Source organism: Anas acuta, chromosome Z (assembly GCF_963932015.1).
Source record: "Anas acuta chromosome Z, bAnaAcu1.1, whole genome shotgun sequence".
NCBI classification, from domain to species: domain Eukaryota; kingdom Metazoa; phylum Chordata; class Aves; order Anseriformes; family Anatidae; genus Anas; species Anas acuta.
The window spans coordinates 8,926,489-8,939,852 of NC_089017.1; the positions used below are offsets into that span (position 1 = coordinate 8,926,489).

The following is a 13,364-nucleotide window of genomic DNA, read 5'->3' on the forward strand; positions in this document are numbered from 1 at the left end:
TGCTTTCCTTCCTGAATATAGGATAGGAACACTGATGCTGTACTGATACTAGTATCTTACTGAAGTTTTGTACAGCCCTGGTCTGGAAATTATCTTTAAAATCAGAGTACTGTATTTACACTAAACAAAGTAGAAAGGATATTTTGTAAGATTTTCCTGAGTGAGTTCAGATAACAAAACTATTCCCCAGTGTTTATTGTCAGCATTTCCTTAGCACACCTGTGTTATCCTGTAGGTGATTGTTCAGCCTCAAAATGTGCAGTTCATAGTTTGTCATAAGCACTTTGCCCTTCCGAATGATGTACATACACTTGTGCACCATGAGTGTATTATGTGGGCTTTCTTAACATTTCAGATCAGTTCATAACTATCAATAAGGGGGGAAATATGTAAGCAGAAACTATCTAAAAAAACGGAGAAAAAATCAACTAGTACTTTATCAGATGTACACATGACCAGTGACAAATCTAACTTTATAGACAGTGGTTTTCAGAAGAAAATAAGTAAACTATTAATTCTATAACAATTCCAGTGTAACTCCAGCAAGAATAAATCATTTATTTGTTATTTCAGGTGATGTGCCAAAACAGTAGGAATACTTTTTAAGAAGCTCATATGCTGATGATATGGATTCCTTGTAGTGCAGAGAGGAGGGCTCACAACCTCATTTTAGTTAATAAGATTAGCTGCTGCTGATTAACACCTCCCAAGCCTACCAAGGCAGGAATTTACAGCGAATAAAGAAGCACTTACAGTAACTGAAATAAAACAAGCCACAGCACATCTAAACAATCCAGAGAGTTTTCAATTTATGTTTAAGAGATAATAAAGATAGGAAAGCGGGAAGAAGAAAAATAATGTTTGGAAGGTATGACTGTCATGGTTTGTTAGTGAGGGCTAATTTCTCCTATTTTAAATGTTTTTTCCTGGTCTGGTACAAAGCCAGTTCTTAAAAGCAACCTCCTTTGTCTGAACTGTGCATGGTCTGACATACAGGGAAAGAACCTAGCTAGGAAATCAAATTTCATTGGTTACTTGCAATGATCAAAAGCCAAATCCATCTTCAACAAACTCCTCTAATAAATCAATGTTGTGGCACTGTGTTTAGGTGAGTGCAGCAGCGGAATCTGTGACGAGGCATCCTGCATCAACAGTGGTACCTGCACTGCAAGCAAAGCAGATTCGTACATTTGCCTTTGCCCTCTTGGGTTTAAAGGTCACCATTGTGAAGAAGGTAAAAGGGTGCTGGATTCCTTATATTTCTTTTTATGCTTTTTAGCTTTCAGTGTGTGTTCCAAATAGTGACATCCAAGAAGGTCTTATGCTATTACACTGACAGAAGACAAGTACTTATTTCACCTTATTGAAATCACATGGTGAAACCCTATCCCACCAATCAGTTTTGGGCTACATCCAGCTCCTATACAATCAGTGATTCTCAAACTTATTTCTTATTTCAGTTAACTATAATTAAGCTTCCGAAACTCGCTTTTCAGAAGTAACACTAACATACTCCACAGCTGCACTTCAACGTTAAAAAAAAAATTAAAACTTTTCCTCTAGACAAGTGTCAGCAGTGTATTTTAAAGTATAAAGGATAACTTATCAATTTCATGTTGAAATTGTAGAAATACAAAGAAATTGTCAAATACACACCACGAACATTGCTTTTCATGACACAACCCACTGTAGCATGCTTGCTACCTTGAAAAACACTGCAGCAGATCACTCCAGAGTACTGGTTACAGAAAACCAGAAAGTTTTTTAATACATGGACAACCTTGGAAAAAAGACGGATTAAGGAGATGTAGGTTACAATTAAAAATATTTCTAATTTAAATGATAAAATTTCTTGGTTGTTTTCCTTAGTGTTACCTTAAAGTACAAAAGCGAAGGAACTGACACTGGTTGGTAGGTTAGTTGCTCCCTTACGTTTGAGCTTCAAGTGACCTGCTTGTGTATTCTGGATTTCCAGCACTCACCTTGGCCATACCTCAGTTCAACGAATCCTTAAGATCATTTGCTAGCACACCCTGGCCCTTGGAACCACAGAATTACCTTTCATTCATGGAGTTTGAGATGACATTTCGTCCAGATTTAGAGACTGGTGTCCTTTTGTATAGCTACGACACAGACAGCAAGGACTTCCTCTCCATCAACATGGTGGCTGGTTACGTGGAATTCAGATTCGACTGTGGTTCAGGAACGGCTGTCATCAGGTAAAACAGCATTTCTTGTATTTGCCTTCCAAGGATGCCAGAGTGCATATCCAGGAAAGGAGTAAGCTGGAAAGAGGAATGTCCTATAATGATGTATGGGAGCCCATCTATCTCTCTAGTGCCTGCTTCTTGTAAGGAGGCACAGAAACACTATCGCTGTAGTCAAGGCGACAGGATCTTCTTCCTCCAACAGTTTGTGTCAAAGCATTGTTGTCAGTGTTACCTTGTCATGGCACCATCTTACTGCAGATGTTTTTATTTCTGCATGGTATTACTGAAATTCCCTGTACACCTCTGTGACATTTTCCCACAGCTGATTAGGGATCCATAACTATTTTATACATATACTTGCACTTTCTATCCACAGGATTGTACAAGGGTACTTTTGTGAACATCATCCTCCCTGTTCTCCAGTTCTGGGCAGTAGGTGCTGGACTGGACACGTCACAAGAATCCCCAGGTCTCCTCTTTCCTCATAGTGCTGTTTTTCAGATGATCTAAGGGTAATATCCAATTTACCTAGCTTTAGCAGTCTTAAAGATAAATACCTGGTTTAAATGAGTCATCCAGGCTCCCAAAGACAGACCTCCTGGGAATGATTCATCCTGACCTAGAATGAAATCCTAGGACAGGAGCAACGAGATTCCTCAAGACGAGCTTTTCTCTGTCTGTGTATGTGAGTGCCTAGTCCCTGGACAATTGTTCCTTGTGCTCTGCGGAAAAGGCAATGATTTGAACAGAGGCATTCAGTACCTTGGGTTTAGTCCAAGAGGCTGCCAATTTGACCAGGCTGATTTAATATATAGAAATAATCTATGTAAAGCTCATAAAAAATGTGTACACTGACTGCAAATCTTGCATACCGTATATTTCGTGTGGACATCAGGAATTTTGGCTGTACTGTGATTGGGAGAAATATCCTGATTTTCCACTGAATGAGGACTCATGCAAACAAGCCCATTCAGATTACAAACTGAGAGATGAAATCTCAAGAGAACAAATGCAAAATAATGTACAAACCTAAAAATACACAGCTGTGGTGATGCTGTATTGTCAGATAAAGATCCTGGAGTTATCATGGTGCCCTGTACAAGCAACTCCTAGCTGCTTGGAGACAAATACAAAACTGCAAGTACAGTGCAGAGAATTCTTAGGAATGGAATAAAGAAAAATGCCACTACAAAAATCCATGATCCAGAGTCTTGAAAACTTCCTGCAGTTCTGGTCACCTCATTTTGTAAGAAATAAACAAAATTAAAAATAAATAAATAAATAAATAAATAGCATTGATATCCAGAGAAGGGAGAGAAGCAAATTCCACAAGCGCAGTAGGACCCTTCAACTGGGAAAACAGTTTGGTGGAAGTATGATTAAGATTTATAAGTTGTGAATGACATGGAGAAGAATAAGGAATGATTATTCTGCATTTTTTCATTAAGTGAAAATCAGAAGGAGCTCAGTAAAACTGTAAAACAAATGATATAAACAAAAATGAGACTTCTTTTTTTTTCCTCCCAGACAGCACATAAATAAGTTGTGGAAATTAATTGTCACAGTATGTTACATATGCCAGAACTATAAATAGGTTTATAAAAAATAATAGACAAATTTGAAGAAAGATCCATTGAGAGAGATCAAACACATTTGTACGGATGCAGCCTCTGACTCAGGAAATTGCTAAATGACAAGTTGCCAGAAGCTGGGAGGATACATCAATGGAAGTATCACTCCAAACTTGCCCTGTTCTTTCCTCTGGCTGAAAACCATCAGAAATAGCTTATGTCAGAGACCTTTGCTCCAACCCAAAATGGCTCTTCTTAAAACAGCCTTCAATCTCTTCCTGATTACATCTGTCTAATTCCTATTACTGGCAACTATAAAGTAGACATTTATTTTTTTTTTCGGTCCCTGAAGAATACTCTAGTGCTGCAGAACACCTTGGACTAAAGTTCAGACAAGATGTATGGAGCTTTTAAAATGCAGCAAGAGCTACAAGCATAGGTTTGAGGGTTGTCAGGATTGCTCCACACCCCAGAAATGTTGTTAAACTTAAATGTACATGTGTTTGGTGAATACTATGCAGATTTCAAGGCCAAGCACTGAGATGAGGAAATGCTGAGCTTGTAGTTGCCTGTGCACCATTGTATTTTACAGTGGCTCTATTGCTTTGGTCTTTTTTAGCAAGGTAATATTGAGGAGGTACACTGCTGACACACAGTGCAATCCTTTTGAGCCTATATATGTAAAACAAAACCCATGGATCCTGGTTCCTCTTGAATGGAATTTATTATGTCCTTTATACAGCATCACTCCCTCCAACTGGCTGCCACCTCTCTCCCTCCCAACCTGCTCCCAAAGCATGCATTCAAGCTTCAGGCAAGGCAGTAACATTTTTGGCCCGAACACTGACTATGAATGTTGTAGTGAACTTGCCCTGGCTGACACACATCAGGTTATCATTTTTCCTGGTTTAATCAACCAAATCTCAGCTGCTGGACCCACTCACTTCCTCTATGCACCTCCGGACTATGCACCTCTTTGCACATAGCCCTGTCTCCAGTTCATGTCCTTTTTTTGGATAATGTGGGCAACTTGCACCCTGTCATCAGCTCTGTCAGTGCTTAAAGAAGTTAAATAGATTCCCTGTTTGTCTTGCCTGTTTAGGAAATCACCACATAAAAGTCTGCCTTGATCTTGGTCATAATGCTTCACACCGAACCTTTTGGCCTAAGTGGAGGTACAGCTCTGGTCATCCTGACTATTTTTCATACACCCAGGCTGTCAAATATTAGAATATAATTGGAAAGCAGCCATAATGGCTTTGTAATTAAGGATGAAGTAAGCTCATTTCAGTACATGAGCAGTAGCAGCAGGCAAGCTGACCTTGGTGAAGGTTGCTTTTTGCCTCAGGTGAGCTAGGCTGGAAGAAGCACGGTGTGTGCAGCAGGTTTCAGGAGGAGCAGGGCTGCTGAGTGGACAGTTGAATGCAGACACTGAGCTATTCACCAAGATGAGAAAATTTGTCAAAAGAGAATTTGCCGTCTCTTGGGATTTCCCATAGCCAGACATTGCAGAGTCAAGAACTTCACCACCTGGAATATTTCCTAAGGTTCAGTGTGATTGGGAAAAAGTAATCATTATCCCCATAGTATGTGAAAAAACAGAAGTTCCAGGGCCTGCAGCAAGCACTACCAAACTCATACTAGTTTCAAAAGGCCTGTGAATCCAAGAAATAGCTTATAAGTCTCAAGTGACTTTGCAAGGTGCGTGTGTGTGTGTCTGTGTGTCTTTATGTGTCTGTGTGTGTGTCTCTGTGATCAAGTTCTGTTAGCTATTGATTTACTCAAGGTAACTAAACCTTAAATGCTACCGGAGAAGACATTGCTCAGTGAGTGATACATTTTCATTGAGGTTGTCAAAGTAATATTGCTGGTGTCCTCTGAATAGATGAAAATGGACTTTGAGAAAACTTAAAGGATCAACATAAATACAATAAAAATAATTTTAAACTAAAGTTCATTTTTCAGAAAAAAATAAAAAGATAAAATTGTTATTTTCATATTTTCAAAATGATACACCTTTTAAAATTAGCATTTAAGGCAGCCTGAAAATACAAAACATTATTTCACCCAAACCAATTATATATATGTTTGTTTTTTTTTTTTTTTTCATGGAGAGAAAGCTAGGAAGTCTTCATGTGTCCCAAATAACACTGTTTCTGATTTTTCCAGCTTGACCAGTGAATCAAACACAAGTTTTCATAGCTCCTGGAAGAAAGTCTGCAATATAACATTTAGATGTAAATGTTTGAACTGGTGTAATAAATAATGCACACTTGAAAATAATATGCAAGGATCTGTATAACTGCTAAAGGGAGATGTGTTTTTGCCCACCAGTTATGCTGCTATTCATATTAGTACTGAGCTAATAAGGATAGTAAGAACAGTCTTCAAAGGCTTCCATTGAGGCTGGTGAATGCTTTACACAAATGGGTATTATTGTTCCTATTCAGCATCTCATCACATCATTAGGATCATATTTTAGTTACTTCCCCTTAATGTATGGCAGCCAGGCCATGTGTGTATGCGTGTAGATGTCATTGTAGCAGTCTGCATAATTAGAGCTGGTAAGCCATCACAAAGTACTTCTGTTTTAAAAGAAGGTGGAGAATGTGGGGCTAAACTGACCATTAAGTGGGAATTTTTTTCTGTAGGCTTATGGCATTGTGAAATGAGGATGTATAGCTGAGCCAAAAATTTGCCTTTATGCCTTATAAATGACTGAGCAGAAAAAGTAGCTCAGAGGTAGATGAAGTGCATTCTGATTATTGAAATATTTCCTTTATAAACAAACTAGAGTGTTTATTGTTCAGTGTAGGAACATGATCTTATTTTCATTTTCTGGCAGGGCTCAGGCTGTATATTGCTTCCTTGTAAGTAAAGAAACTCAGTGGATTTTTTGTTGTTTTTGTTCTTGGGTTTTCTAGAAAGTCACTCCAAGAGGAACTGACCTATTAACATGGCAGTGAAATCTGAAAATATCAGAAAGACAGAAGTGTAAAACACTTAAAATTCTTCTTCCCCTTAAAATAGGAGTGAAGAACCTGTCAGCCTGGGTCAATGGCATGAGCTGCGAGTGTCTCGTACAGCGAAGAACGGTATACTACAAGTGGACAAACAAAAGCCAGTGGAAGGGATGGCAGAGGTGAGCATATAGCATTAATATATATGTAAGTATATATGCGAATATGGCTGTTAGTTTATAAAATGAATGCATGGTAAGCTGCACAGGCTGCCCTTAAGAGCTCCAAAAAGCACATGTGTCAGGGCAGTATTTTCTTAAGCCCAAAGAGGGAAATTTACACATGATGTCTTCCCTCTTAGGACAGGGATCCTATAAAACTTCTTTTCCACCTTCTTTTACTATGTAGCTGAACTCACATTTTTGGATGTTCATACATGTTCTTGAGATTCTTTTCTTGGTACTTACTGTTTCTGGCTGAGTTTGTCGCACAAGCTGTGCACCATGAAATGCTTATCTGGAGAAGGATGAAACAGAAAATTATGTGCACAAAGTCCTGTTTTTACTTCTCTCTGAATGTTATGCTGGATAGATAAGCCAAAAGAAAATTATTTCCTTGTCTTGTCCTTGCAAAAGTAGTTTTCAGGGTAGAGTAAGGGTTGGACTGCTGAAATAGTTGATGACTTGCATTTTATTCTTCCCTAACCTAGAGTTCATAGAGAGTTTTAATAAGATGAAATGCTGCTTGCAAGAACCCAGACACGGTGTTTCACTCAAAGCAGATGCACTCAATTGTGCATATAGAAATATATTTATTTTTTTATCCCAACAACCTCAGACTAGAACGTCTTAGAAAATATCTTTTATTCTTTCATAATGTAAAGTCTGGTCAGAAAAAGAAACTCCAAATTCCTTTAGCAGAAGAATCTCCCTTTCTTTCTTTATTCTTTTTTTTTTTTTTTTTTTTTAGTTCTTCTTTCTATATATATATATATATATATATATTATATAATACATATATATATATATATAATTTATTTATTTATTTATCTATTTTCCTGTGAACTGGGAAACTATTTAAAGGAAAGACTTTCCTTTAAAAATTTAAATTAATTGAAATGCCTGTTTTTGGTCAAGGAGCAGGTTGAGTGGCAAATATTCAAGCAGAGCAGTAGAGATGCCTCTATATAGGTGGGTAAAGGTAAGGGCATGTTTTTCTTCTGTACGTGCTGCAGTGCAGCTGCAAAAGAAGATTGGCTGGGAGCTGCCAACAACGAAATTAAATCTGGGATTGCACAGTTATCCTGTCTTTAGATATTAAACTACTTTCCATTCATACCGTGAAGCTGAGTAGACCCATCAGATCCTGAGCAGCTATTTCTAGTAACTAATGTTTCTTCCATTCAGCCTTTATCTTCCTGTGGATTTGCTTTTCAGATGTTGGAAACATTAAACGAATCTCGGTTGCATGGACCTTGATTTGATTTTAACTTCATGAATCTCATTTGGGTCCTGGATTTGCAACCATGTACCTCAACTCTGCAAATAGTTAGGTGTGCAGACAGCAATCAGAATGAGAATTGACTAGTGAGTAAGGAGAGAAGAAACTTAGTATTGTTTCAGAACTCTCCTTCCTCTATTCCTTCAGTTTTCCCATTCTGAAATACTTGGGTTTTTGCAGCTAGCTTAGCTAAGGATAAAGCACATGCAGTAGAGTGTCCTGTGGTGGATTTCTTGAGAAAACTGCAAAAGAAATGCAATTAACAGAAGTAACGAGGCATCGAAGTAAGCTATAATATCTAATTTAAGCCAGTCTGAAGATACAAGCTTGGTTCCAGCTACTCTAATAAAACATTATTGCTATGTTTCTTGCAGGGGGCTTTCACACAGATTAAGTGCAGCTCTGAGATATTTATTGGCGGAGTCCCCAGTTATGATGCAGTGAAGAAGAACTCAGGGATCCTCAGGCCCTTCAGTGGGAGCATCCAAAAGGTGTGTGCCCAGAGTAGCATGTTGAATGTGTTTCTTTTCATCTCATTGTATATCATATCCAGTGGACACTTTAGGTGAAAACCTGCCCTTATAGCACTGATAATATTCAAAATAATCCAAGAATTCATCTCAGGAACCCTCCACAAAGTGCTTAAACACATATTTGCAATGAAAGATCTATCAAACTTTAATAGCCAGCAAGTGTTACTGCTGCTATTCTCCCTATTAATTTCTGTTCTGTACTAATGAATGAGTAAAAGCCATACAGAAGCAAGTAGAGAGAGATGCCTAATACTATGTCAAGATTAGAGCCCTTGGAGTGCCCTTTAACACAATATATGAATAAATGAACAGAAGAGATGTTCAAATACTTAAAGGTATACACACTGAGGTACCTATAAGTACAATAGTGAGCAGAAAAGAAGGTGCAAATTGAAGTGGCTTCCAGTCCAGCTAGAATATTTTTATGCCACCCAAGAGCAGCTCTCCTCTCCACCTTCCCCTCTTACTCTTTTATGTGGGGTGCATGAATGGGGAAGATCTTTTTCTTTGTTGGCAGACTCTAGTGACTATGTTCCAGTACAGTCAGCTTTACCTAAGTGTAATCATTTTTGAAAGAAAAAAATACATAAATTTATAAAATATTCTGAATAAATAGTCAAAAGAGAGCTCAAGTTGAACTAACAAGTGCTCTCCCTAGATTTAGCATACCAAAAATAATCTGGATAAAGCTCAAAGCTTGGCCAAAATCTTCAGTGTTTAAAATGAGAAATTCTTGTATGAGATATAATTAAGAAATAAAAAGCACTAGTAGTGAATCTAATTGATCAAGACAGAGATGTAATTGCAATTTACATCATAATTGTTTTCATCACTTGGTCCACCTTTTTCAGTATGTTTGTGAGTTATCTAACAGAAAACATGAAAATCAGAGGAGTCTGTAATAGCGGTGGAAACAGGTCAGTGACATGAATGTATTTGGAATGATGGGCTTGAATAAACAGTATGCAGCTTGGAGAGCAAGATAGGGTAGGGAGCCTGGGAACAAAGAACTTAGGTCACACTTACATGATGTGGGACTGTACCCTAAAATACAGATGCACTGATAAGGATTTGGAAATGCCGAGCAAGCACTCATATTTCTTTTTTTGGTATAGTTAAGAACATGGATGAGATGTCAGGGGGAGCACTGCCTGCCTCTCAGGTACTGCGAGACTTTTGGTTGACTGCTGTGTTCAAACACAGCAGGATGTTGGAGGATGTTATAGAAATAAAGCTGTAAACATCACTAAGTCCTGGAAAACGTGCCAAGTATAGAAAGATCTCAATCTTAGGTTTTAGGAGACCTATGATCTCAATCTATTTAGGCAACTCAGCTAAGGGTAAGAAGTGACTTTGTTGTGGCTTGTTAATTTCTACATGAGGATGGAATTTCTCTGAAACGATGCAAAAAAAAGGCACAGTGTGAAACAATGGTTGGAGGCTGAAAATAGTTTAAGTGAAGAAATAAGCATTTTTATAAGTGGGGGCTTGTTAACCGGTGGCACAATGTAGCTGGAAATTAGATAGAAGCTGGAAAGGTAATGGGCTCTTCACTAATCCATGTTTGTGACAGGACTGGATGTTTTTCTACTGTTGAAGTTGCTTAATGCTGTCTGAAACAGAATATAGGCTCTCCTTGCAATCTTCCCTCCCCACATAAACCTCCCTAAGGTACGTTATCTGAGTTATGCGGGAGCCAGGGTACGCAACTGTTACAATTTTCACTTCTGCCTTTAAAATCTATTTATTTGTGAAAATGGACTTCTTATTTTGATGTAGCTGAGATCAGAAGCTAAACACACAGATGTAATTTCAGTGCTGAGATTTTGAATCTTGGCTGAGATTTTACAAATGTCAGTTTTATTGGAGAACATATGTTGCCGACACACTGGAGAAATCCCAACACCTAACAATTCTCTTTGGTTTGTGCACAGACAGTTTTGTGAAGCCGTTAATTATGTTTTTCATCCATTCTTAACTCTAGCTTCTTTCCGGCAAAATGAGGTACTAGAAAGCAATAAAGAGCGTGAAAAACAAGCTGTTCTGCATAGTATTTGTGTTGTCAACACTGGTCTCCTGGGGGTTTTCCTGATCTCAGAAACGCTTTTTCTCAGCAGTGCTCATCTGATTTTACAGTCCTAGATCACGGCTTAGTGTTCAGAGACCAGACCGGTAAATCCCACACCACTTCTCTCCATATAGGGTTGCCTAGTTCTGTGTCACAAAACACAAAAGAAATTTCATCACAAATGGGTCAGGCTGAATGTGTTGGACCTGTGCCTCAAAAACATTCTGATCCCAAGGAACAGGTTGTGGGCCAAATTTCTAGTGTTAACTTTCTCTGAAGTCTCACAAAGAAGTCTTCTGACTAGCAGAGCAATACAGATAGCCTGGAAGGCTTTAGCATGCGTTTTCTCTCCCTTTATATCTTTCTTTTTAACACCCAGATTATCTTGAATGACCGGACAATTGATGTGGCACATGATTTCACTTTTGGAGTCAACCTAGCGAATGCAGCCCACCCCTGCGTGAGCTCACCATGTGCAAATGGAGGCAGCTGCGTTCCCAAGAAGGACAGCTATGAATGTGACTGTCCCCTGGGCTTTGATGGGCTGCATTGCCAGAAAGGTAACGATACCCACATCTCAATCCAGAGTTCTTTGCAGAAATAGCAGACATTTAGCAACTGCAACTGTTGTACACATTCCTTGAAATAGAAACCCTGGAGGTCAGAGCTCCCTTTGCATCCATGCATGGTCCACCTACCCAGGCAAGAATTTGCTTTGTTATTTACGAACATCATAACTGATTTCCCAGCACAGAGCAGTGATCCACAGATAGCAGCCCACTATCAGGTTGCTCACAGTGGACAGCACTGCACGCTTCATATACCTCCCGGGTTACGCAGTGTGTTACAAAAGGGGAATTCCTGTCAGCGTCCTTCAGCCAGTGATTATCTTATGTCCTGAAGCATGAGGATTGATAACCCTTGTAATTTTATCCTCCCTAGAGCTAACAACAAATTTGGGTCTCATATACAGCAAGGTCTAATCCTTCTGTAGACTCTTACTGCTCTGTAATTTCATTGTCTGCACCTTGGTACCGTAGACATCTTGGTACCGGAGAACATCAAGGAGAAAAACCTGCTCAGGCATATGTTGTTTTTCTTTATTCAGAACAACTGCAATATTTCAAGCCTTAGACTCAGGAAAGTATTGTGACTGCGTGAAAAGCCTTAAACAAAGGAATATATGTTGTACCACTAGATGGAGATGTTTCCCTTCTGTGTTACGCTTGATTTTGAAAAACCCTGAGGAACTGTTGCAATGTAATAGCAAAAACGTTAAAAAAAAAGATGAGTGACATTATTGTCTTTACCCACTCTTTCATTTATCACAGGCATAAACTTCAAAGTGAAAAATAGTGGTTTGGTTTAAATCATGATGAATAGATTGGCCTTTTCTTCCAAAAAAAGACAGTGTCTTAGAACAAAAACATCTTATTAAAAAACAATGCAAGAAACTGCTCTGCTTACGTTATTGTGGTCTAAGTATTAGCAGGAGGAATGTCATTTATCCTGACTTCTCAGTGGGGAGGAATTGTGATTTTGCAGGGTGCTGTGCTCCTGGCTTTGAGACAGCATCTGCAGCAGTACCCAGGTCTCTAGGGCGGATTGAGGCAAGCTTTGCAGCTTGAGTGCTGACAGATGTGCAGATAGCATGGATGTATCTCCTTCTGCACCTCATTCAGGACAGCCCTGATGAGCCCAGAGCAGATTTCTCAAAATAATCATTACCTGTATCTTGTCAGTAGTGTGTAGACACAGCTAAAGCAGGCTGCATGTGTATGGATGCTGCTACTTGGCACGGGGCTTGGCTAGTGCACTCAGCTGGTTTGGGAGAGGCTGGAGGTGCAGCCTCCATCCTGCTTGCTGGTGGGTGGCTGTAACCCCAGGCACTGAAAAAAACAAAGTGCTTGTGTGGGACTATGCCTCCTTCTCCAAAATTATACATGCACTTACAAAAATTCAACCTAAAGATTCTGGTATGTGATACGAGCTATCGATTTATACCATAATGGATCATTGGCTGAGGATTTCATCCGTTTCTGCTGTCATTGCTGTGTTTTATGTCTCCTTTCCAAGCTGTGATGAGTGTTTAAAAAAAAGTAGTTGTACTTAATTGTAACATAGGGTGGAATGGCAAATCATTGCTTTCCTCTGGGTACAGCTGATCTGTTCATAAGCCATGGTAAGTCACTAGCACTTGTAAACAGCAGAAAGGTTTAGTGCAGGTTCTACCTGGTTGCACCTTTGTATGTTTTAAGCAGGCATACATATATATATGTAGTTGGGGTAAAACTATTGAGTGCTATTTTCATAACTGATTACACCTGCCTATAGAAAAGGGAGGTGGGGTTCACATGTTTGTGGAAAAGTGGGCATGCCACTAGATGGTCAGTGGAAGGGAGATGCTTATGTTATAGAAAATAAAACCAGAACATTCTTGTTTTGTTTTGTGCTGACTCGCTGCAGAGTGTGGAAGTTACTGCCTCAACAGTAAGTACTGCAAATGATATGAAAACTGCTCT

General features: G+C 39.0%; 1 protein-coding gene across 3 annotated transcripts in view; it reads left to right on the plus strand.

The window, feature by feature from the left end:
- The window catches only part of EGFLAM (EGF like, fibronectin type III and laminin G domains), a 75,055-nt gene that overhangs the window by 54,630 nt on the left and 7,061 nt on the right, over positions 1-13,364 (plus strand). For all 3 annotated transcript variants that reach the window (XM_068667652.1, XM_068667651.1, XM_068667653.1), the window contains 5 exons: positions 1,109-1,234; positions 1,976-2,219; positions 6,812-6,923; positions 8,616-8,732; positions 11,222-11,402. In XM_068667652.1, the coding sequence (XP_068523753.1) occupies positions 1,109-1,234; positions 1,976-2,219; positions 6,812-6,923; positions 8,616-8,732; positions 11,222-11,402 (780 nt within the window). The remainder of the gene's footprint in view (positions 1-1,108; positions 1,235-1,975; positions 2,220-6,811; positions 6,924-8,615; positions 8,733-11,221; positions 11,403-13,364) is intronic.